Source organism: Apteryx mantelli, chromosome 1 (genome assembly GCF_036417845.1).
Source record: "Apteryx mantelli isolate bAptMan1 chromosome 1, bAptMan1.hap1, whole genome shotgun sequence".
Taxonomy (NCBI): domain Eukaryota; kingdom Metazoa; phylum Chordata; class Aves; order Apterygiformes; family Apterygidae; genus Apteryx; species Apteryx mantelli.
In genome coordinates, this window is record NC_089978.1 from 10706598 (window position 1) to 10733423 (window position 26826).

Sequence of the window (26826 nt, forward strand, 5' to 3'; positions counted from 1 at the left end):
GTAGATCTGAGGGACCTGATAAGTCTGCATAGGGCAGTGCGGTGTTGGGCAGATACTGGCCTGGCTGCCAAAACCAGCACAGCTGAAATCATGGGGGGCTGCTCTTGAGTTAATAAGCCCTGTCCCTTTTAGCATGGTTAGCTGAGACTCAGAGCCAAGTAGATGTTGGTTGCATGGAAAGATAGCTGCAGATGGTTTGGGGCTACATTCAATGCTTTCACTATACTGTGTTAGATAAAATCAGCTGCTTTCATTTGTAGCAGTATATAAATGATCCATGTATATATAACAGAATGACTTGCTGCTGTTGCTGCTGTTAGTAAAGTTTCAAGACTGTATGATTGTTAATTATGGTTAATCTTTAGGCAAACAGTCTTTCATCAGTTTTTACATTTGAAGGTCATTAAGGCATTAGAAAAAATAAATCTCAACCTTTTAAAAATTTCCACTAAATCAATCCAGGCTTCACTTCTCCTCTCAGAATTATCCATAAAACCAAAAAAGTATAAAGGAAAACCCAGTCTATCCTGATTATGAAATAAAGGCCATTCCTTCTAAGTATAAGTTAACCTTTGGCCATATGTTTAAATATCTCAGTTGTTGCTTCTACCATTTCATTTTTTAAGGCAAATTTATGGCTTATTGTATTTCATCTGCTGTAGGTGGAGATTAATCATTATTTAAATTTAAATGATATAACAGCAACTTCTGTTACTTAGTAACACAAATGTATGATTATACTCTGAGGTAATTAACTATTTTCATAAGCCTCTTTGAGAAAATTACATAGTTCATTAGATTTAGAGTCACCTGCACCCTACACACACTCTGCGAGTACAAATTGCGTACACAAATTGCCTTGGGGGCACGCTTGCCTTAAACTACACCTACTGGGGCTGACGTGATGGGAAGGAAGGCCAGTACCCACTTGAACCGCTGAGTCACAGCACATTACGGCTCGATTCAGGATGTGTCTGCATCTTGCAGTATGCAACGCTACATCTACTGGTGCCAGAGGTTTGGGACTTTCTGAAGCATTTAGACTTGCAACTAAACAGAGAGAAAGAGACCTCTGGGTTGATCAAGGGAGAAATAGCCAGTTAACAAGCACTTGGTAAAACAGGGAAACCCATATGACAGATTTGAAAAGTGTGTAAAATGTACTTATCCATAAAAATGTAGTTATTTAAAATAAAGAGACTGAGAAAACTAGAAGGGTCCCTGAACAGAGTAAGCCAGAAACTTGGGGAAAGATGGGACAAATGGGATAAATAATTGATTAAAGAAGATGCTGGGTCAGACTCCCAGCTTCTGTAAGACTGTTTGTCTTCACTGAAATACATGCAACACAGCGTGGATGGCATCCCTGCATGGTCTGTGGTGTTTCATGTTGAATCATGCATATGAGGAAAATCCATAAAATAAGTCATGAAAACTGTGACTAAAGTGGCTTAGAACTGCATCGCAGTTGTTTTTTTAGGCTATCTTCTGTCAGGAAGTGCAGCTAAGTTCATTCAAGTTATTTTCCCATATTGCAACAAGCAGCAGAATTAAAAAAAAAGAAAGAAAAAATAAAGAAAGAAGCTTTTGTTGATGAGACGCCATCTAAAGAATCCCCTCTTATCAATCAAAATTGCTTGGAGACTAATACAAAATACCCATTTCTTTTAAAAATGAATCTCAGAAGAAGTAATACTTCAGGTTAATTTTGCACTCTACCTTCCTTTTGTTGATTAGAGCCCATTATAATCAGGACAAACTGAGAGTCAGATAACAACCTGAGTGGTTTTGTCCTTCAGTTAGCAAAATTCTTCTTACCATGTATAAATATTTAGGGATAAGATACATTATACTATTTAGAACAACAAGGCCCCACATCTTGATTTTATTTTATCAGCTCTAAGTATTAAAATAAAATATTTAAACTACCACAATTATAGAAGTATTTTATATGTTTTAACTGAAAAGTTGTTCAATTATCTGGGGTAGAAACTGGGAATTACATTCTGAGTTATAAAAAAAATATATGGGCTCCATACCACTCTAAAAAGATGTTTTTATCAGAGTAAACAAGCAGCCCAGCTTTCCTTGATTGCAAATTATTTGAAAAAAGTCAAATAAAGGAATTAGACAAATACTGGACACAGCTAGTCCATGATTAGACACTGAACAGACTGTTTCTGACTGGCTTGTCTTGGAAAGCTATCAGACTTACCACCTGGCTGTGTTTGTTTGTTTGTTTTTTAATTAACAGAACATTGATCTTCTAATGCACATCTTGTAGAACTGTGTAGTAAGATCTCTTGAAGACATTTGGCACTGTTCAGAGAATGACTACTACACTACATTACAGTGAGGGTTTTAATGTTTTTCTGAAAATTTTTAGATGAAAATAAACATTCCTATTATTTTTCAAAACATCTTGCAGTAACTTTTTATGGCAAACGTTTAGTACTGAGTTCCTGTGGATCAAATGCATAATATTCTATTAACATTAATTACTATTAGCCTCCTAATATAAATTTGAATAGCCAAAGTCTAAAAAGACTTTGAAGATTAAACTGACTGATGGAGGCAACTTCCAGGAAAACCTCTTATTTTCTTATAGATGCAATGACTACCATCATAAACTGCTATCACAGCATGCACCCCGAACTCCCCTCTGCCCTGCCTGAACTAAAGGAATGGCTTCATTAGCCTTTGGCTGTCCTACCGCTGCTGTGTGTGGCTTTCACAAGAACAGGCAACACAGAACAAGGCAGGCAGAGCCCCGAAGCTGAGATTCATCTCACCTAGCTGTAGTTAATGATGGAAAATGGACGTTTGGATAGGTGTCTCACCAGCAGCTGGAAAAATCAGTAATGTTTGCTTAAAAAGGAGGGAAGGAAGAAGGACCTCAAACTTAGCTTGCTATCCCACGGATTACATCTACCATTAAAATTAGACATAAGAATTTTCAAGGTTTGTGTTTAAATGTCAAAAAATGAAATAAGTACCACAGTTTGTTTAAAATCATATAAACCTTTAGAAATAAGTAATTGAATGTATCCAAAATATTATGCATAACTCCCCATGCTGACACACATAGGCTGGTGCAAAAAAGACTTATTTTTTAATATCTTTTTGAACTGTAGGCTAAAGAATAAAAACCCAGAGGAAGTGTTATATGCAAATAGTTATATCTAAATTCAAGAACTTTTTGAAACTAAATTCTGAAATTGGCCACACTAATCACACTATTCCCTTGACTTAGGCCTCTTACTAACAAAGAAACATAGATACATAAATCATTTTATTGCTTTTTTTATGGAAAACAAGACTCACTTTTCGGCGTAAAGCCACTGATAAACACGGAGCCATGTGGAAATGTAGCTATTCAATATATTTTGATTTAAATGCTTACCTACTCTCTTTCTGAGGCTCTAGGCAAATTAATATCCGTGCTGTTTATACTAATCAAATTTCTAGCTTGATATTCAGTCTCCAAACACTTGGTAAACAGATCCACCATGGAAAATTACAAATATGCATTAAAAAAGACATTATTAGGATGGATGATAACTCTATATGATCTTCCTCCTTCATTCTTCTTCTACTTTATATTATGCTTTGAGCTTTCTTATGTACTTGGGACCAGGCAGATTTTATTCTAGTATATGTCTTACATAACATTCAGGATAAAAGAAATCTTTGAATTTCTCTCTTTGATCATGAAGCTGACACAGTGCTTCTACCAAATAGTGTTATATCCAAATGAGTTTTACTATTGCTTTTCTGATTGTCACAAATCCACAGGTCCTTTTTAGGTGGGGATGATCAAAACAGTAGGGATGAGGATAATCTCTTAAACTTTAAATCATACGAATTTTGTTTATGTAGTGAAATCTAGTCAAGTAGAATTTGATCCTGTGGCCCATGTACAGGTGTCTGGTTCATTTAAATCACCTTATAGCATAACAGACATCTGCAAAAGGCTAGTGAATATGACACAGGACTTGAAGGACATCCATGCCCTTCTGCAGCAGCAGCTGGAGGGCAGGGAGGATAAGACAGGACATCTAAAACTGACCTACTAGATTACTTCTATAACTAATGGAGAGACAGGAGGAGCCTGTTTTAGGAAGAGGTGAATTGTCCTCCAGAAATGCATATCTCTTTCCATTTATTATAGAGGAAACCTAATTAACTAATTTGGTCCAGACACACAACTTTCAGATGGTTAAAGTTAAACAAAATGAATCCAGTACCGAGGCTTTCCCCTTGCCCTCACAGACTTCGTCTATATAGGGATCAGAGGTAAGTTTTTAGCTAAGTAAAACATTTTACAGTTCTCGTCTACGTACAATACCCTAGCTTCAACATATTGATCAAACTCTTTACTCTAAAGCTGTATGTCTGCTTACTTTAATGTATGTTAAGGTTTGTCTCATCAAAGAATTGAGGCAGCCAGCTCCTATAGATACCTTTTTAAGATTCTTGTCTCAAATTGCGGTTTGTTAGCACATGTAGAGTTGAAGTTTGGTAAAGCCAGATTTTGGGGGCTGGACTAGATGGATGATCTCCAGAGGTCCCTTCCAACCTCAACCATTCTGTGAAACCTGCACGTACCCAAAGTAGCCACAAAAATTCTGCATAGCCAGTGCATGGTGACCTCTGAAGCTTTTGAGAAGCCTTGAATTTATTCCACCTCAAGGTCACATGCATCTTCATAGTGCCCACTTTCTTGAGGCATTTCCACAAGATACAACAGACCATTTTCTTTGTGTGCCACAGGGTGATAATGAAATACAGTGAAGCAGATCTTGATACATCATTTCCAGCTGTCTGTGCTTCCTATTGAAATCTCATGTAAAATGAGAGCAACTAAAAAGCCAAATGGTGTTGCCACTTTTCTATGTTTGTACTTAAATAGTCACAAGCTGAGCTGCAAAAGATTCCATTGGCATTGTTCAGGATGTCTTGCCATGAATACTAACACTGCATCTTAAAAGTAATGGCTTTGCCTGGACCTGTTTCAAGTCCTGAGTATGGTTTTATATTCACATTTCTACAAAATTCATGTGATGAAAGGTCTCTGGGAATTGTTAGTTTCAGCAGTACCTAATTAACACTCTCACGCACGCACAAGTGGAAACAGTATGCCAAAACACATCTTTTGTGGCTGAGTTAAAATGTATGTCTTGGTATAGGGTTTACCGCTAATTAAATGTTTGGAATTATTTCTTTTGTAGAAGTTATTTGAGAAAAATGACTGATAAAATTTGAAGTGGTATTATATTATTTTCAGGTAGTCTTTGATGGGGAATTTTTAAAAACTTGTACTGGTTTAGTCACGTGGTCACATATCAAGAATGCAAAAGAAATGAGGTCTTCAGATGTGTTCTTGGATAGCAGAAGGCACTTCAAGCCTCCAGTTTGATTCTGTAACACCTTTGGGGTTATCATACCCTCTGAGCACATTTTTCAATTCTCAGTATATTTTCTTAATGAAACTGGGATGGTGGAAATGGCTCAGGGGAGTTAGGGGAAGATTTCACTATCTCCTAAGGCATCTCTTTTTCCAAACAGGGTCACAGCTGATGATCTGATCCATTATCACAGGGCTGTCTTTGTACCTCAACATCATATCTTTTCTGTCCATTCTTTTAATTTTTCCTTTCTATTCAGTTTATGATTGTTTACGTTCTCATCATGAGTATCCCTCATGTATTGTCTCATCATGAGCTTCTCTCTCTGTCTTCCAATATACTATTATACTACGTCCTCCTCCATTTTAACATACACTCTTTTTCTCTGTCCTCCGTTAGCTCCATTTTCCTTCATAATACACTCATCCTTATATATTGGAAGACATTATCCATCATTAGTCAGTGAATGAGTAGCAGTGATTTAATTTGCCCATATACTGGTATGCAACATCCGATTTCCTTGTTATGGTTCTTTTTGACTTTTCTCCAAGGCTTTTGAGAACAGAAAGAATATTAATGTGTTATTTAAATAAATTTATACATATCTTATTAGCTTCAGTTGATGTCCAGCTGAATTCACACTTGAAAATTTACACATAATCCATATAACTCATTGGAATATTCTACTGGCCCCTATGAACAAGGTTTTGCAAGTAATTGTAAGTCAATTGTCATAATTAGTTACAGGATGAAGGACAAAAGCCCAAACCTGACATTTCTTTCAAATCAAAGAAAATCAAAATTCTTTAATTGGACATTTTTAAGGGGAAAGAAAAAGAAAATGCCTTTGGGTTCTCTTGTAGTTAGAGAAAATGTCACATATATAACAAATCTTACATGTTATTTTATTTATTATTGATTTAAGACATGCAAATATCTTCTGAGTAATCTAAAGGCATAAACTTTTCTCAAAGAGCCTGGACACTGAAAAGACATTTAACATGAGAAAAAGAGAATGGATTTCTTTTTAGGAAATGCAAAATCTAGGTTTGATTTCCAACATTACCATGTGAGTTTGAACTAGTGAGTTAGGTAATAGTTATGCAGATGGATGTGAGCTCCTCTCTCTGCATTTGAACTTGTTTAAATACAGTCCAGCTTCAGACCATTATGCCAGGGTGTCATTGAACTTGAGTGAACACACTCTTCATTAGAGCCCATCTTCATGTAAAACAGAGCTATGGAATTTAACCACATGGTATATATGGCCTATGATTTCATTTCAGGCACTGAAATTGGTTGTTAGGTAATGTAATTTTCAGCTATTAAGGAAGTAAAGTACAACAATGCCTTTGAATTAATGCATGAAAATGTGTTTCTCCCTATTAAAAGTCTTTGAAGCTCTAAAGGCTATTCACACCATCCAATTTCAGGGTCTAACATTAAGTGATTAAGCTAATTGGCTAATAGACAATGGAGAGGATGATTTATAGAAGGAGCTATAGATTTCCCACCTAAGCATTAAATATACAGCATGAATGCTACCCAGTCTATCTTCCATACAAGCTAGTCTCGCATTGGTCTTGCAAGCATACTCAGGGATCATTTTCTTTGTTTTTATTTGTTAAGAGGACTCTGGGTAGAACGGGATGGAAATCTTGTTTTTATCATGGGTAAGAACATCCTGCAGTAATTTCAGAGTCAATGAACCCATGTGCCAAACAGATGGCAAGATGGCACTGCCCTACCTGAAGCCCAAGACTCTGGTGTCTCGCCTGTCACAGGACCCAACACATCAGATATGGTCCCCCAAATGAAAAGACAACATCAGAGAGGTCTGAAAAATGTATGTTAAATTGGAGGGATTAGAGTCCAGGGCACAAATAAAGCCCCAGTGTACATGAAGCCCAGAAAAATTTCTCTCCCTATTGCCATCCCAGTGTTTCTGCAAAATAAGCAGGCGGCCCAAACACTTAGTTCAGAACAAACACACCATTCCCCTTACAATGATACATCATGCTTGAATAAAGCACTCTGGTATTTTTAACCTAGTAACTCTCCTTCACTGGCTTTTTCAGCCTGCTTAAAGCTTCTCTTTGTTGTGAACTCTCTGACGTGCCAGCAATTCAGCTGCCATAATGAAATGCACAATTTGAAAGAGCTTGTTTTTAAATTAGTGTCATCATGAGATATTCATTCGTAAATTGCTTATTTATCATCTGACATAGATTTCCATGATAATTCTCAACTTTACTTATTGTTCTTACAGGACACTGAAGTCATCAGAAAGATGATGCACATAAGCAAAAAATCAAAGAAAAGATGTCAAAAGTGAGAAAAAGTATTAATGATATGTATATGCCTCAAGCACCCAAGAATAGAACTGGTACCAGGATTACGTAATGGAAAAATCCAGTTTTACCACGGTTAGAGAAAAAGACCTTATTATTCCAATAAAGATAGTCCCTTAGGATCCACAGCTGATGCACTTTCTGAATACAGAAATTCTCTTGTCTCATTAGGCCGTCGAAGAGTTTAAAAAAGTCCCCACTAACCCAACCGCTGAACATTTCCACAACAGGCTCCTATCACACGCAGACTTTTTCTGTGGCATGAAAAGTTTAGTTTCCTGGGCTTATTTTTTTTTTTTATTTTTGATTTCAAGTGATTACTGATGTTCTGTGAAACAAAAATACAGTGCCAATGTAGAAAAGGTGTTTCAAATATAAGTCTAAGATTTTTCATCCTGAAAATGTAAACATGGGACTCTGCAACTTTTCAAACATATTTTTTTTCTATTTCTGATCTCCTCTCAGTGTGTTAAAACAGACACATTCCCACAATCACTTTTTAATTTCAACATAGGGGATTTTTCCTGTGCTTTTTTTTCACTATAAAAGGTCCTAAGATGCTACTGAAAGTGACACTCCAAGCTCTTTTCATGCAAATCATATAAAACACTTAGAGGAAGCTGTGCAAATTGTTTCTGCTATTAAAGTACTTCACGTAATTTAACTGCTTTTTCAATACATTTTAGTAGATCAAGTACAAGGAGATCCAGATCATTACTTATGGGAGAACATTTCAGAAAAACTGCCTCACTTCCTGACCATATCTTACTAAATCCCATGGGAATTCCTTCAGTGATTTTAAGGAGCAAAGTGAAAGATTCATATGCACAGAAATTAGAATCTCCTTTGAGTGCATGTACATTAATATTCAGATATCTATTTTTTTGATAGAAACATGGAACCCTGTATAACAAATGTAAGCTTATTGATTTTAGTGACCTTCTGTGGACTTCTTGAAGTAGTGTATGAATCTCAAAGGTTTACAAAGCACAGGTTGAAAACTATTAATGCAGATTACTGTACAGTCCTACAATGTGTTGATGCTCTGAGGAAAAGTGTGTCATCAGCATCTGCAGACAAGAATTTAACAACTCAGTTGCACTTACGAGTCTATTTTTTGTTAGATATTGAGGTTCCATTCTGTCTTTTACTATTTCAGATTATATTGGTTCCCAATTCCAAAGCCCACTAAATTTCAGAGAAGAAATTGAGTACTAAGACTCTTAACTATGGAAGAAGAGATTATGAAAATCTCCAGCTTTATCATTAGCTAGATGAAATATTTTAAAACAGTGTTTTAGGTTAAATTTTCACTCTATAAAGATAGGGCATGGTCTCATTTTGCACATCCTTGTACAGTGCTGAGAAGATGTAATAATCTCTGGGTTAGTATTTCTGAACATAAAGCTGGATAAAACACAATCCAGCTGGTTACAAAAGACCAGCAATGAACACTATGAATGAGGCTGGTTTGTTCAAAACAGTAACTTACATGATGTTCAGCTCTCCCACAGCTTAATATATTTTTTAGATTGCTGAAATAGGACTGTGAATTGCTAAATGACAAACCCTTCTTACCCAATCAATAATAATCTGGCACAGGTTCCTAATGCATAGCAATTGGTTAGTCTCAGCTCTCTAACCTACCACTTGAAGAGAGTATCATGTAAAAAAGACAAGCTGAATGGATGGTCTAAAATCTACGACTATCTCGTAATTAGGAATATTTCATTTCATAAAACTAGCTTTAGATAAAGAACAAGGCACATACAGAAAATTCAGGTTTATATTTGTTTGAAAACATTTAATTCTAGATTAAGATAATTCAAGGCTCCAGAGAAATTTCCTTTAATCAGTATTAACACAAACACAGGACTTGTTTCAAATGCAGAAGAAACTCTTTATTAAAATACTTATTTCCATTCAATTGATTTTTTCAACAACCATATCTACTAGAATACGAAATTAAATTTAGAAGACCATTTACTATATCTTAATTAAATACCAAAGACTGTCGGAACATCTTCTCTGAAATCTAATAACAAGATAGCCAATTAGGGTGTTAATTCTGAAATAAAAGACAAATTGTGTCCTATGTTTTGCACAGCAGCTCTGAGTTTTGGAATTGTTTATATGAGGAGTGGCTGGGAACAATCTCTGATTTAAATGACTGTTTCACCCATCTTCTGAATACTCGAACTCCCACATCTTTTTAAGCAAGTGAGGAAGGATTCGCCTGTAAAAGGCTCAGAGGTAGGGAATGAAATGGCTGAAATATTCAAATACCTGAAACTAAAAAATGTAAAACTACTTTATTAGGAACAGTGATTAGTATCTATTATTAATATTACTTTAGAACATAGGTTTCATAGACATAAACTGGGGGTCTGATGTGTTAGGACCTCTATAGGCACAGAGCACATAAAATGCAAATATAAGAGAAAAAAACAACATATACACATAGCCAGACAGGGAATATAAAGAAAGAATGTCATGAGGGAACATGATAGGTGATGCTCTTACTATGCTAATTCTTGCCATGCTTTGTGTAGGAGCATGGAGAAGGACAGTCAAACAGAGATTTCAAGGAGGTTAAGACATTTTGTGGACATTTATGGGGAGCACTTCCCAGCTATAATTGTCTGCCATGGCAAAAAGTGCTTTGCATAATTTATGTCTCTCCCCTAAATACTCACACACAGAAGCTTAATTCATAAGGGTTACTTATTACTGTTCCTTGTGTTTCACACAGAATAAGCTTAGCAGTTAATCTGAAATGAATTTCTCTCTCAGGGAAAAAAAAAAGCAATAACAACAAAAAATACCCCCAAACAGTCAAAGAACGGAAACATTTATTGATATTGCTTACAGCTGCTGTGTCTGATTTGAGAGCCCACTTAAATGCCATTTTTAGAATAGTGGTGAGAACGACCTCCCTAATGTGATATAACCATAATGAAATGATTCGAATCACAAGAAGAGAGAGTAAGGTCCACAAAAATATATAAAGACTAAATTGTATGGTGGAAAAGTACTGGAGCTGTGGCACTGAAAATAATTTAGTTTGCATAACTTTAGGGGGTCTGTTGACTACTGGAGAATGATTTTTTTTTTTTTTTACAGTACACAGATTATTAGAACTGGAGACTTCTCATGTGAAAGTCATTTTCTATCAAAATAAAAATTCCCATTTTTTATGAAGTAAATATTTTCATGGAAAGTTGTTGATCACAAAATTTCAATAAAAACTGTAACAATTCCATTAATGAAAACTGATCAGCAAATTTCTTTCAGTAAAAGAGATCTGTTTCGAATGCTTCAAATGAAGTTTTCAAGTTCTTGACCACAGATACAGATTATACAGACAAAACAGCCACATACAACCTTGAATTATTTTTATAAAATTCATTTCCAAAACTGAGAAGTTCAAAGAATATCCTAGCAGACAATCTGCAACAGTCTAGAACAAATCTTAAAATGTCACTCACTTTCTCCTGATCTTAGATATTCATTTGCCATAAGCTTATAAACGGTTAGAAACAATGACTATGCGTGAGGATGTGGTTTCTGCTTTTAGAGTCCTGAAGGAGAGGATCATAACTACAGTTGCTACATACAGGCAATATGAAGTAATCTTAGCAACTATTTGGTAATTTTATGCATCCAGATTCACTTTGGTCTGGCCCTGAGAACTTCCAACCACCTAAAACACTAGAAAAAGCCAGACTATAACATTCCCAGAAGCTGACAGAATCAGGGTGAGGCTGCAATCAAGGGCAGAAATCGAATTTCTTCCTCAAAATTTCTTTTTTGAGATTCACAGATTGTAACTGATTCAAACTTTTGGCATTTGTACACCTGGGACAGGCCTGTACAGGAATTCCCAAAGCTGGAAAGATTTTCAGACACTCTGTCCCTCAGGGTCAGAGGGGAAACACTCTTTCCCTATTTTGGAGACTCAGCTATCTCTATTACACTGTATTAGCCAAATTAATGTATGCAGCTGAATTTATTATACTGTTTTCTTTCTGGAAAGAAGAATTCTAGGTAAAAAATTCTCTTTCTTGAACATGAATGTTTCTTCTCTTGAGTAAACTCGCTCAGCAGACTACCTTTTAAAGAACAAGTGTCTATTAAACCTGTACCAGAAGAAGCACTTCACATCTGTCCACCTGCCCGAAGAACAGTGGCACCTCTGTTTCCCGAGAAGCCTTGATGTCATCTTACTGAAGAGAGGTAACAGGAGAGAAGGATACTTTGGTCAAGGTTTGTCTGTCCTAATTCTCAGTGTGTAACTGATGTTAGGATATATTCACCTCAAATTCCCTTTATTGGCAACAGCAGAGGACAGTTCACCTTACCTAAGATCTGAACTGTGTATGCACATGCCTGTATCTTTCCGCTGACTAATTAAGTAAGCTCATGCCAGTTTAGCAATGGCCTCAGGTGAGATTAATCCTGCTCTTCTCCATCAAAGGTCCAGATATAAACCTATTTGAATGAAGAGTGAGGATATGAATGTAAACCCGTCACTGGTTTATTTTGAAAAGAATTAGGACCTTTTCTCTGATATGTATGACTCAAGGGTCAGGCAATATCCATCCCAGAGAAGGTCAAAGAGCTTTCTCCAGGAAACATCTTGAGCTCAAGATGAGCTTCCTTCACTGAGAAATATGACATTCACATACAGCCGGTAATAGGAAAGACTCAGAGAAAAGCAATTGTTTTCTTGCCTGGGATAGTCTATGTCCTGACCCTGCCTGCATCCCTGAGCACTTCAGAGGCAATCTGAGAAGGAAGGTGTGGGGTTTCCAGCGGTCAGTCACAAACACCTTGAAGGCATTCCTGCAGGTACAGTTTACTGCAACTGCCAAGGTATATTTATATTTAAACAAAATGCAGAATCGCTAGTACTTGTTACTGTTTGTTATTGCTGTTGTTCCCAGGGTGCTTCTTTGGCCTACCACTTGCTATTGGGAAATAGGAGTTAATGCTTTGTTGAGTATGAATAATTTAGTCTTCTGGCTACAAGAGCACAACGAGAATGAAATATCAAACTGCCACAGACCTTCTGTCTGCCAGTAGTTGAAACTGGCATATTAAGTTCAATGTAGTGTAAAATAAGGGGGAGAGTTGATTATAAAACACTAGTGACCTTTACCCAAGACCTTGTGCTAGGAGATCCCCCATGACAAGGACTTACAGAGGAGCAAGAAGTAATTAGATTCCTGACAGAGCAATTGCTGAATAAGTAATTAAGCTATTTTCTTGCTACATAATATCAGTTATATATTCTATAATAAAAAAGAAAAAAAATAGATAAATCTTCCTAAAAAATTCAGTTAAGAGACAACAGAATCAATTCTGTCTTTCATATGTTTTTTTTTAAGAAAAAATAACTGTGTATTCATTATTATCCTTCTGCGTAAGGGCATTACAAGTAATCTGATATTGATAAAACCAGATGAACAGCCCGTAGTTTGTCTTTTTGTTTCTGAACATTCACTTCTATACAGGAATTTCTAGATATTTGTATTTCTAGATGTTTGTATAAATGTCTACAATCAGAGCAAGCAACTAAACAACATATTGTGGTATATTTCTTCTGACTAGACCCCCCCCCCAAAAAAAATCTATATTAATTGTACAGCTAACATAAGGTCCTGCATTTTTTGACTGTCATTCTTCTCATGATATTGCTGATCTGACATTAAATTACAGTATAATTTTCATCATGCCAGGAATACTTAGTTAAAATAAGTTCTTGGGTGGTTAATATGAACTTTTTGATCCTCAAATAGTTTCCAGGGGATGAACATGTTTGGTTATAAAAAGTGAACTGATTTAGCCAGACTCTAAAATCTTTAAATACACGCACAGTTTGGAAAATGCATCAAAACATAAAAATATTTAAATTACTTTCTTTTAATTGCTAGGATAGGCATAATTTTGCTTTTGGTGTTTATTAGTAGAACTTTATTAAAAATAAGCTTAGGCAATCATGGTTAGAAAGAGTCAGAATCTGAAATTAACACTGATTTGTGCATATCGACAGTCAGAGACAAAGAATATTTAACAGCATACTGATTAAAATGTATTAAATTGCCATGTTTTACAGCTATACATTTTCCCAGGGTAGAGATCACTCACTCATAATGTTTCAGCTAGTCCCTACTTCCTTCACTGATACCACTTAACATGAGTAAAGGTTGAAGGATATGGCCCCTTAGTAATATAGATTTTCCTTTATTATCTTTGCCTTCCTAATTAAAATATTCTTCATTTTATCCATCTGTTATTAAAGAGTTTCTAATTAATAGGATAAAGATCAACAGAATTCAACTTGGACCTTATTCCTTGAAATAGGACACGGCTTTTTTATACTCTCTTCCTGAAAGCAGTATCTTCTTGCCAAGATTTTTAATGTCTTTCCAAGGCTGTAGTAAGCCAAATTGTACCAGAATGAGGTTTAGAGAGTTTTGGTATTTCATCCACGTTATCAGTTGCCTTCAGCCTTAACCTCCAGAGACAGAACAGCTTCACTAGAAACTATCAATTCAGCCATAGTGGGGTGGAAATGTGTTTGCTGTGTGTTCTACTTTGTCATTTTAATAGAGTGACAGAAAAAGGAATTACACCACAATTTTACAGATCAGAAGTTTTCATTACTTTTACTAAGATCCTTCCATAGTCACTCAGCAATGTTAGTGAGATGGGTTCCTCAGTATAAATCTTTGCTGCGTGGGTAATGTTTTTACATTCAGATCTTTGGGGGTGTTTTAGGTACTCCTAAATAGTCTCAAAAGTAAAAATAGAGAAAGCCTCTTTCTGTCTTTCCAATTCCTGCATTCCTTTTCCAGTCGAAAAAAGGAACATGTAACAAAAGCTATAAAGCTAAAACAAGTAAGTAAATACTGTTCTAACAATCTCGTACTTCCTTTCCATTATCTGCCACATGCTTTTCTCTTGTTTACCTCCACAAAGAATTTCTGGGGAACACAGAAGGAAAGGTATAGACAGACAGAATCAAGGGCAGATTTGCTGGGAGAAGAGAGTTTTTCCTGGCCACGTGATCTGAAAGAGATGTGCTGTCTCACGTAGTACTAACATGGAGCTACAAACCCCTGTGCCTTCTCCTCTCATAAATACCCCTTCTGTATCCACACATGTGTGGATGGTTTGTGTGTGTACAATTCCTGGGTGCAGACTCTGGGATGATGCAGATAAATAGCTACCTCAAAAAACAAACAAACAAAAAATTAAGAAACCGTGAAAAATAACATACCCCCACAGCATAGAGAAAGGTGGTATAAAGGAAACAGATCTTAACCTCTACTCGGTGTCTTCCAGCTAGCCTCTCTTCTCTTTCTCACTATGGTCATTTTAAAGGAGCAGAAATACACTTTTTTTTTTTTTTTGAAAAACATGAGGCAAGCATTAAATGGATAGCACTGTAGGTTTGCTTTACCTCATTAATCAGAAGTCTATAGCTGTTCTCCTAAAGATCAGAAAATCTCAAGGACAAAGCTAGCTTTCATCCTGCTCAGAATGACTCTAAATCTTTCTAGGAATATATACTGGATCACATTTTCAGTCTTATTTTTAATGTTTTAAATAGCTACCTTTTATCGTGTAGCTTACACAAAATGGTGGAATAGCCATGCTGGTATTTAAGCACTGAATTTCTTTTCATCTCTTGAGTTCTTTCTCTTAAAAAGAAAGTATCTCATCTTTTCTCAAGCTTAAAATGAAAATATTTTCATTGTTCCAGGAATATTTTTAGTTTCTTGCCCTAAGAGTCTCTTTCATCTTCCAAATGGGCTCACCTCAGAAAATTCACAGTGAGCATTGCCTATCACTCTTAGAAGATGAATTTGGAGAGAATATTCTTAAGTGAACTACTTTTAGTCTTTCTGAGTTTTAATAAAATGCAGAACTTTAAAGTCAAGGGTAAAATCAGAAGCATATATATCTTATGGGAGAGTAGAGATGCATCCACAAATGGGCACAATTTCCCAAGAACTCCATTGACTCTGTCTCCTGCAGGACTGGACATATGTGTCTGTTAGCAGTGTGGAGATGCCTTTGAGATTGACTCACTGGTTAGTTTTTCAACTGTGTAGGTCACCTTCCAGGTTTGTCTTTTGGCAATGAAAATAAAGAAATAAAGATTCTTTGTGTTCTCTTCTTCTGCTTTTTTCCTCCATGTCTCATGTCCACTGGGAGAATAGATATCTCATGTTATTCCAAAGTGTAAAATGTATTTTCTTTTCATACTGAAAGTTGTCAAGAGCAGACTGAGAATTAAGTCTTCAAATATATAAATGATAGACTCAGAAGGACAGGGAATTAACTGCTACCTTTGTCCACAGGGACAAGAAGTAATGGGCTTAAAAAGCAGTAAAAAAAAAAAAAAAAAAAAAAGTTAATCATTAGGAAAAGTATAAGGAATAACTAAGCACAGGAATCAGTTGCCTGAAGAGGCTGTGGAATCTTTGTCTTGGAAGGATTGCAAACAACCATCCATTGCACGTGAATTAGGTAGAGATGAGCCTGCATTGCAGAAGTGAAACACTTGAATGACATCCTAAGGCCTCAGCCAGTGCCATTTTCTACAATCCTATGGAGCAATCCTACAATCCTATGCAATGAAAAAGCCATCTTCTCTTGGCTGTTAATGTCAGTCCTAGATAGGAAGATTAGATCCTTCAGGAAGTAAATCATTTAATTGGATGCATTTTTGTCTTGTGATATCTGACTTGTCATGTCCTTAGAGGAGGGTATATTCATTACCAGCATCAACTAATTATTTATTTCTTGTTGAGCAAGACTGCCTACTGAGCTCACTGCGGTAGTGTTGCTTTATGATAGTATTTGAATGATCAGAAGAGCTTGGAGCCCTGTTGTCAAAAGGTCAACACAGATCCACAGTAAAAGATAATTTCCACCCTGAGTTGCTCACTGCCTAATGTAGTCATAAAAGACAAACTTACAGAGGGAATGTGAAGAAATAGAAATGTGATGAACCTGCAAAATTTCCAGTAGTGATAGTGACAGTACTAGAACTAAAACTCATATCTCTTAGGCCTCAGTTCTGTATCCATGACCTACCCTTGTCCATACTTCTTCCTCTTTACTCATTGTGCTACAGTGCACAAGGGCTTTCTTTACAAAGCCACTACCTTTGTTTTGGGAGTTTCCTGAACTGCAGGTCAATGGAAGATTTAAGAATGCACTGGAAGAACTTTGCTCCATGCTTGCTTGTTCTCAGTTTTCTCCAGACTTCTGCTGTTAGCCGTTTCCAGTTATAACATATTAAGTTGACCTTTGATCTGACTGGGTACAGTCATGTTTATATTCTTATGTTTTCAGATGTATAGGACCTGAATCTCCTCTCAGAGACACACATATCTCCTGATGACATAAATAAAAGGTGTGTTCACTCGCTGATGGGCACACTAAGACATTCTCTGATGTTTGCCTGAAACCATGTGAAATCCCCAGTGGGGATTTCTGTAAGCATGAAATGAAGACATTCCTCCAGACTTGGTTAGCATATTCTCCCTCCTCCCTGCCTCCCTCCATAATTGTGACTGTGAAATTGGACTGTATCATGCAGTATTTATTAACATAAGTCAGATGCAAAAGAAGGGATTGTAAACTACAAAGAAAGGAGGAGATAAGAAAATAAGGTTGATTGCTTCAGTTTGAAATCCCCCAAGCATTAGCTTGTGGGGGGGTCCTTACTTACATTAGTCTTTTGTGGTTCATACCAGAGAAATAAAGAATTTCTGCTGATAGCACCATTTTTGACATACTGCATATAATTCCCAGGCTGGGGTACCTGCATTGCAGTGAATACTCCTTTCTACGCAAATGGCCTTGGCCAGCCACTTTGCTGCTTCCTTCCACAGCCCAACACAGCTGGGAGATGCTATTACTAAACTTGGGGGCCTCTGAGCTATAAAGCTGCCAGATAAAGCGAGACTGCATCACAGCCAAGTCATTCTTTACCCTCTAGTATGTGATGCACCAACCCTGCTTTACCTCTGACTAAGGATCCTGTTTGGGTATAAGAGGGGAGACAGCTTTTCACTTCCCCAGTCGTCTTTGCAGCTCTAGAAAAGCAAACCTTCATTTTACTTTAAGTTCATTGTCTTTTGGGTGGCAGTGAAGATTCTGACTTAATACTGCTAATTACAGTGCATTTAATTACTAGGTATAATATGATAGCTGCCTCTTGGGCTACACATTGATGCCTGAACAAGAGAACTCAGAGATAAATGAGTGGGCTGCAGAGAGTTGTGTCAGAGGCAACAGCATTCAGGTGAGTCTGTAGCAGTCTCCTATCCACGATGGACTGAACAAAAAGGGAGCAGACTCCTCATACAGATTGGGGGATAGAGATGAAGTTGCATGATTGTTCTCTGAAAGTGTTTTTGCACCTGCTTATTTTATCCCCAGAGAAGAAATCTCCATACATATACTGTATTTAGCTTCCACATTTTTGTCAAAGGCTATCCTGTTAGAAATATTCTAGACAGAAGAGTTTTGGCTGATTTATTTTTCCCTGAAGCAGTAGAAATAACAAAAAATGAATTTAGAGCGTATTTCAGTTCTGCAGAATTTCATATCCTCATTTATTTCATAGAAATTTCTCAACAGTTGGACTTGTACAAACACAGAAAAAGCATATTAACTACAGCATTCACATGCACCAACCAGAGCACTTTCAAGCGGGAAACTATTACGTCGTCTGTGGTGAGATCTTTCTTCATCCAGCAGGCATTTTTGTAAGTTTCACTAAAGATCTCTTTTTAAATTATTGAAAGGAAATCATTTCCCTCTGCTCATGTATCTTGCTTTAATTTTCCTTCAGCAATATTAGCCCTTTTTGGTTGCTAACCAGATTTTATTCAGGCATAGCTGAGTTTCCTATCTGTCAAACTACTTTTGGGACTTTCTGGAACAAATGGTCCTCCACATTTTATTCTTCTTCCTTATCTTCATTCCTACTACTCACCTTCTACTTAGCCCTTTTTGCTGCAACGTCTGAGAGCCTCAGAATCAATAATAATTTCCTCCAATCTATCTCCACAGGAGCTAAATAGATATTTTTTATTAGCAGAGAACCAGGACTTGGGAAGTGATTTTTGAAGTTTAAAGAATACTTGTGTTGTTTTGAGAAGAATAGGCACTAATACTGAATACAATTTCCTAATAGTTGATTCATTCTTACTACCACTATGCTGCTCAACATCAAGCCTTTCCTGAGCTGCCTTCTACACTCTTGCAGGAACACGCTTGAATTGCTTGTGATCATCACACTGCTAGAATAGGTGTTCCTCCCCTTACTCACCTTCAGTTGGACGCCCTCTGCCAACCATAGCATGCTCAGGAGGGTTTCCCTATCCTTGCACACAGCCTAGCTGGACTCTTACAAATCACAGAATCTAGTGAATTTTGAAAATGCACAACATGATCCTTAGACTTTGCCAGGACATTTATGGAAGAGATCACCAGGTCCTGACTGCATTTCAAGGAAGCGTGGAAATTCTGTGGGATGACCTGTAATTCTGGATTTCTCATCCCTCTGCTGCAGATGTTGCAACCAAGATCCAATATAGTAACATTTATAGAAGCCCTTAGTTGAATAAATATCTAACATCTAACATCTGACTTACAAAATAACTCTGACTGATGAATTTTGGCCATGTTTTTCCGATTGGAAGATTGAAAATAAGAATCAGTACCAGAACTCAAGGAACCATTTCCATCTCTGCCGGATTTTTTTGACTGTGTGTCTCATTTTGTCATTTTATACAAAAGAAACTCCAGATCATCCTAATTAATTTTTCTTTTCTCAAAACAAGGTAGTTAATACTAGTTTTATCTGATATGTGATACACACACTGGAATATGCAACATACAGAGAAAAGCAAGTCATTGCAGATCAACCTTGCCTTTGGAATGTCAACTGGAAGCTGGAGTCCTTCAGTAAGTAATTTTTATATACCTCTACTTTCCCATCTCATTTCCCTCTTTCTCTCCTCTCCTTAAGTTAGGAGAAGCCCTACTATATCCCATTTAGAATTACAACTCCTTTGCAAAAGATCCCGTCTCTTGTTCTGTAGGTTTATACCATAGCTACTTTACACTTTTAAATAAAACAAAGCAGGGACAGTTCTCAGGTCTGGAGGTAAAAGGCATGGCAAGGCCTGCATCCATATATCTTAACACTCTTTGACCCCAGAACAGAGTATCTGTGTCCAAACTGCCTCATGGGAGCAATCCCTGAGAGTGCTGTCACCAGCACCATGTCTGGGTCCTGTCAGAAGTGTTAGTTGCTACAGGCTAAAATAATGTCATGGAGCGCATCAAAAAATATCCAGTACTGCAGTCTATTCTCTGACCCTATTTTATCTAGCACAGATGTAGTCGATGTGCAAAAGCTCAGTTGTGGCTAATAGTTGTATGGGCCAACTATTTAATACAATAAGAAACAGCTGAAAATCAGCTAAAACCAAATTGTTTTATCTACACAATTAATACTCCATATTTCTTTCCGAAATATGTTCCAAAGTCAGTTATGCTGCTCTATGAGTGTATTATTTATTCTCTAATCAACTTTATCTGTAAGGATATCTCCTGGCATGTGACCTGTGGATGCCAGAAGTAATAAGCACTGATGGATGCAGTCTGCTGTCCAATTAAGTTGAATAACGGTTAGGTTAAGAAAAGCACTTTTCTTCACACTTGAAAGTTAACACACTCACCTTTTTATTTGAGGTTAAGTCCAATTCCTCAAGGTGCATGAGGTAAACATTTGCTGAGCATTTAAAATGTTTTCCATGAATCAAAAAGCTCTGGAATGCTACAGTCACTAATGGCTCACCATCTTTCATCTCCGTCACAGGCAGACAGTGCAATTTCAGGAACTGCACAGCACATCAAGAGCAAAGCCTTTACTGAAGGATATCTTTTCTCCTCCCTCTACTCCCCTTGTGGTTCTACAAGTGTCTAGATTTATTTGATATGTACATTTCTTGCCTCTCCGTTTTCTGTTTAGTGGAGCATAAAACAGGTGACATGAAATTCATACCCTCCAAACCTATCATTATTTGTGCAAGGCTTCAGTTGGAAATATTTAGGCGAAAAAAAGAAAATGAGATATGTAAGAAAAAAGACTAGAGGAAGTGGAAAACATGAATACCTGTGGCAAGCCATGGAGCTACTGTGTGGCTTTTGGAATTTAGTTCTTGTTATGCATTAAAAAAAATAATAATAATTCTCTATTTCACAGAAGTCGGGGGAAGCAAAATGCATTTGTAGGGGACCAAATAAGCATCCATTAGTAGATGAAGTTTTCTGTGTGGACCAATCCACTTCAGCCATAGGCAGTCCCCCTTCTAGTGACAGTGTCTTATTATAATCTTAGTTTAATGGTCAGCCCAGTGCAACTCCAGAGCATGAATACATTTTATCCTACTCCCCTTTCCTGTGTAGCTTTGCAAGAGAAATTAGCTGCATGATCCATCTTTTATTTAGCTATTTAGAAGTAGCTTCTTCCCTTCTGAGTGGTTTGAACCATCTGTTCGGATCAAGCTCTTCCTAAAAACCCCTCTATAATAATGCACAAAAAAGTCCTCAATATACTCTGGTTGTAAGTTTGTCCTAGTTCTCGTGTCAAGTCTATCCCAGGTGAGTGCCTTAGGCTTTGCTCCACAAAATCAACCTAGCTCTGGACCAACCATTACATATTCATAGCAAATAGAGCCAAACAGCTGAAACTGAGAGAACCCCTCAGCACGCCTGGGTTCTGGGAAATGCAGCTTTAAATCCCTGCAGGATCTTAGGCCATCAGGGGACAAAGGCATTACTGTCATACATCCCACCTCCCACCCATGTCGAGAAGCCTTTCTGCAAGTTGCCTGTTTTGTTTTTTTTTGTTGTTTTTTTTTCCCCCTCCTCCTGAGAAGCCTAGAGATTCTCACATAGCAAAAGGAGAACACTTTTGAGAGAACGAACATTTCTGTGGAACAGAAATAACCATTCCACAACCTCCTCTACTCTGCACATGAGTCTTGCTGAACTGAAACAAGTTCTCACTTCTGACTAAGGGTGGCTAAAGGCAAAGCAAAAGTCCTTAGCAGGCCAAACTGGATGTTTTGTGTCTGCTTAATAGCTGTTTTTAATACCAGATCTGAACAGTTCTTACTGAGAGAAGATGGGATTCTTCTAGATCTGAAGGGCAGAGACATATATAGAGGGAATACTGTGCTCCAGCTGTCCTCAGCTGTCTGATTCAGCCATAGAAATGTTGTGGTTGAGTGACAGCCCTGTTGCTGACGCAATTGATTTATATCTGCTCCCCAGAAGCTACTGGTCGGGGACAGGTTAACCTATGTCTGAGTGGCCACTTCTCAGCCATTACCTTGGAATTTCAGTGTCTGTCAATAGAAAAGATGGAAAAGGTCTCCCTACACCTCTTTTCCTTTCTTTCTGAGCACTTCTATTTCTTGCCATGTTTTTGATAAATAAACTGTATAATATTGCCACAGACAAGGACCCACATAGAGCTGAAAAGGGTTTTTTTTTTTCATTTGTTTGTTTTAACTCCAAAGAGTTTAAAGTTTTGACTTTTGAAGGGAACCATCACTTTCAATATACTGACTGTAAGTAACATACTGAATAACAACTCTCTTTATAATTAGGCGTGGCAATTCCCACTACAGCTAGAAACAGATATTTTTTCACTGAAAAAAAGCCAGTTCTCTCTAGACCCTGCTTTTTTGAAGAGCTCTAAGCTGTGTTGTTCCAGTCTTACTCACAGTCACCAGTTCCTAAAGTCCTTAATCATAAAAGGATCTCTGAGGGCTAATTCTAGCGCTGTTGTGCGTAAGTAAATCCCATACAAAATTAAGTGTGGTTTGGAATCTGCGGGAGCTAAGGGACACCGTAGCTTTTGAAAATGATACTTCAGTGCTTCTGAATTTGCAAGGTGCTGCAGCGAAGTGACAGTTTCTTGTGTTTAGGGGAGAAGAAGACAGCACAGGTCTTTCAGCTGGCAACAGTTCCAGATGAAGATAGTGGAGGTGGCACTTGTTCCTCTTTACTCTTGATTGCTAGCAAGTAGGCTTTTCCAACTAAGCTGGTCATCTAGAAAGTCTCTGTGCAAGTCCTTTTCTAGAACGTGATTCCTCTGAGCTACTTTAAACATCTTCATTACAAATAATGCCTAAGAAGATCTTATTTTTCTCCATTGACTATAATGACAATCCTGACAATTAGCTCACATGGAAAGGCATAAAAAGGAGATATCTTAACATGCTTAGGTGATTCTCACCCTAAGGGCTGTAGTCCCTTCAGAAGTCAGGCTAGAAAAAGATCAATATGATCCATAGAAGAACCTACAGAGCAAATGCATTTGAAAAGAAGGGCAGTCATGGTGACTGTAAGATGGAGAAATAAGTAAGCAATTTACATATCAAACTACCAAAAAAGCAGACTGGCGCCAAAGAATAATGAGGGAGGTAGGTTTCCTACTGTCATCTGTCTGCTTTCTCCTTTGCCCGGGGTGGAAGGGCAGCTGTATACCACAGAATGGTTTGTGAACAGAGGCTGATGTGCTACCAGCAAAAAGAGTCTAAATATCACAGCTTCCAAGCCAGCTGGGCAGAGCTGCACTCCTTACATGTTGCTCTGAGGGTCTTATCAAGGCAGCTAGTTTCACTGACACCATTTTATTCCTGTTCCTGCACTGTTCATAAGGTCATCCTTCTAATATCAACACACCGGAAAGGCATCAAAGCACATTAGCTGACTGCTGGTGGACTCCATTTTGTGGTCGAGACACTCTGTTTTTCTTATCTCATCTCAGGGTCCATTTGTTGATATGTGGCAAATACAAAGATCCCCGTAAAATACATCAGTATCTTTTATTTCTCTGCAAAACTAGCCCAGAGTCTTTTCCTGCTGGATGAATGCATCTGAGTGAGTTTTCCTTTCTCCCCTTGGTAGTTAGGGAAGGAACCACTGGAGTCACAGAATGTCATTATTATCAAGCTCCACATAAGAGAAAGGATCACATATACATTGACTTCAGGACAGTAGGCACAGATCAGCACATTTGCTCCAGGAGAAAAGGTGGTGGTTAACAGTCTCTCCCTTTTGAAGAGGCCTGTTTGAAGACACCTGACCCAGAAGTCAGATCAGTTCTTAAAACAATGTAACTCGAAGGAGGTATAGCTTCAGGCTGTATATTTACATGATGTGGGTAAAAGTGATGCGAATAAAATAGATGACATAAACCAAATGCTTGTGTGTCAGTCTTCCCTTACACAGTGCTAAGACCGGCTAAACAGACTTGTGTTTGTCTGGAGTACCTTTGAGAATGATGCATGCCTGTTGTATATGTACCACTAAGACATGGCTGATGCTACTTTCTGTCTTTTGGATATGTGCATGTCTAGGAGAGACCATCAGTATGTGCGTTTTATGCCTGCTCGACTGGACTATCTTTCATTTTGCACTACTCACAAAAGAGACCGGCTATAATTACACAATATTACTCACCTGCCTAGCAGCAGAAATTCTCCAGCGAGTCCCAGGCGCCTCATAGCCATTAACAGCCCTCTCACAGTCATGCCTTCGCAGAAGCAGGCAACCACTCTTGCCTTGGGCAGGTGGCTTCGTAGCTTTCGCAGCAGCTTGTCAAAGCTCTGTTCACCAGCATTGCTGTAGATCTTGTAGGAGTGTGCGATGCAGATCCCTTCCTTGGCCGACATGTCTTTGAAAGCTTCCATTCCACTTTCACCATAGTTTCCTAAATGCAAACAGAAACGCATATGCACATGTTAAGATTTTCAGAAGCTTTTCTTGCTTTGGAAACAATAATTAATTTAAAGGATACATAATGCATTTGCAGAGAGATCAGTGTGCCAATCTTTACAAAATAACATTAATATTTTAATTTATCTATCCTTTTTTTAAGTCAAGATCAGCAAAGCTTTTTAGGAACCTCAATTCTGTTTAGGTCTCTGTGTCTCTATTGGAACCAAAGGCTGCTAGGCACCTGAATGCTTGTGTGTATCTGGTCCCAAATGGCTACAACAATGTATGTATAAATTACATGCTCCCTTCTGATTCTCTTGACTGAATGTGGTCAGTTGCTCTGGGGTTTACTTACAAAAATCTAGAAACAAATGTTCAGAATGTATTTTTAGGTGTAGTGTTTTGAATATATGCAAAACAAAACAATGACTAAAAACAGCATGACTTTGTAATGCAGCCTGAACACAAACTATCTTTTAAGTACACTGAAAGGTAAAAGTTATCCTGTGATGAAATTTCTTCTGGTGACTCAGGAGAATGTGTGGCAAAACTGAAGATTAGCATTACAGAGATCACAGGATCACAGGTGAACTAAATGTACTTCTGTTTGTTTTTGGTTTTGTTTTTTCAATTAAATGTCAATCAACCCAATGGGAGAATCTTCATATTTTCTTTCAAGCTATTCTTCCCCTCTGGAAAAGTTGGCAATTAATATCAATAGATACATTTATTGTTCTTTATTCTATATCGTCATAGAAAATTTCTTCCCTGACAGGCCTACAGAAAAATCACGGTGTTTAAACAGTGGATATACTGATATCACTGACAATTGTACCGATCAAGACTGTCCTTTTCCTTCCCTGTGCTCCTCCATCTGGCTTTCTAAATCTGTTTCTTGTTTCATTTAAATCAGAAGGCCTTTAAGGTAGAAACTCTCTCTTCTCCAAAATACTGACTTAACTGCTGAATAGTATTCCACAGAAACACAAATTAATAAGACTGAGTGTTAAGGTAATTCCATTCCAAGGAACTGTTTATCCTTCACTTATTTCTGTCAGTTCGTAAGCAAAAGAAACCGTGTAAGGAAAAACTTTCTTTGCCTATCAGCATGAGGATATAAAAGCACTGACAGTGAAAATACATGTGAAGTAGTGAGAATTGAAGAGCTGGCTGTCTGTGTCTTCATTTGTTTTTGTGACCTTGGGCACTGGATCCACCAGGCACTCTGTGTGCCCATCTGTGAAATTGTCCCTATTACTCTGGTGCTAGAGTTTAGAGGCTGAATTAGACTCAGCACTGTATATGAGCATTAAAGACATTGTCTCCAGTTTGAAGATCTTACCATGTGAATAGTCGAAAGAGACAAAGAGTGGAAGAAAGGAAACACCATTCTCTTCATTTCATATCAGGAATGAATCACTGAGACCTTATGAGATTTCCAAATGGTACTCAACCAGAACAACAGTCTGAATGCTGATCTCCTTAGCTAACACGTACCAACTTTCATTTTCCTCTCTGCTGTGATTAGACCCAATGGAAAATCCATTACTATGCAAATAGTGCCTGGACAAAATGTCATAGGATTTTTAAATTCAGTTGTTGCTGTGCTTCCTGGGAGTTGTAAATCAGGTTCCCAGTGCTTCCTCATGTGTCATGCTCCGAGAGCAAGCTACATTTCCTGTGATACATCAGCATCAAGTGATTCCCACAAGACACTGAAGCAGTTCAACTACAGGGCAAAGATGTGGTGCATCATGAAAGATGTAGTAGAGCCTCAGAACTCAGAATGAAGGAAAAATGGGGGTCGGTCACTTATAACTCCCATGAGGCCCTGAGGGCATCTAAATTAAAATTAAGCTGTTTGACAGGAAATTCACTACTTTGTTTAAAAGTATTCTCACTTAGGTCAATCTTGATCAACATTAAATGTTTTGTTTTGCTTTTCCTAACAGAAAGTAAAAAAAGAAAAAGCAAAAAAGCAGCCTATCTAACTTTGCCATGGAACATTTTGCATAAGTTTGAAGTAAAAATATTCCATGGTATAGCACAAAGAAATCGAAATTCTGAAGGCTTAATTTTCTGTCAAAAAATGTCAATGGAAAATTCCCAGTCAGGTCTAAGTAACTTACAGAACTAGATCTCTTCAGTGTTTCAAACACTGAACCCTTTGTTTGAAAGTGTTATGAATGTACAAACTGTTACCCTGAGGCTTCCTATAAAGCTGAGAGTAGGTT

At 37.5% G+C, this 26826-nt stretch overlaps 1 protein-coding gene across 1 annotated transcript in view; it reads right to left on the reverse strand.

Moving 5' to 3' along the window:
* GRM5 (glutamate metabotropic receptor 5) overlaps positions 1-26826 on the reverse strand; it is a 280691-nt gene that overhangs the window by 126056 nt on the left and 127809 nt on the right. Inside the window, exon 2 of the mRNA XM_013939598.2 lies at positions 24335-24584. Coding sequence (XP_013795052.2) covers positions 24335-24584 — 250 coding nt within the window. The remainder of the gene's footprint in view (positions 1-24334; positions 24585-26826) is intronic.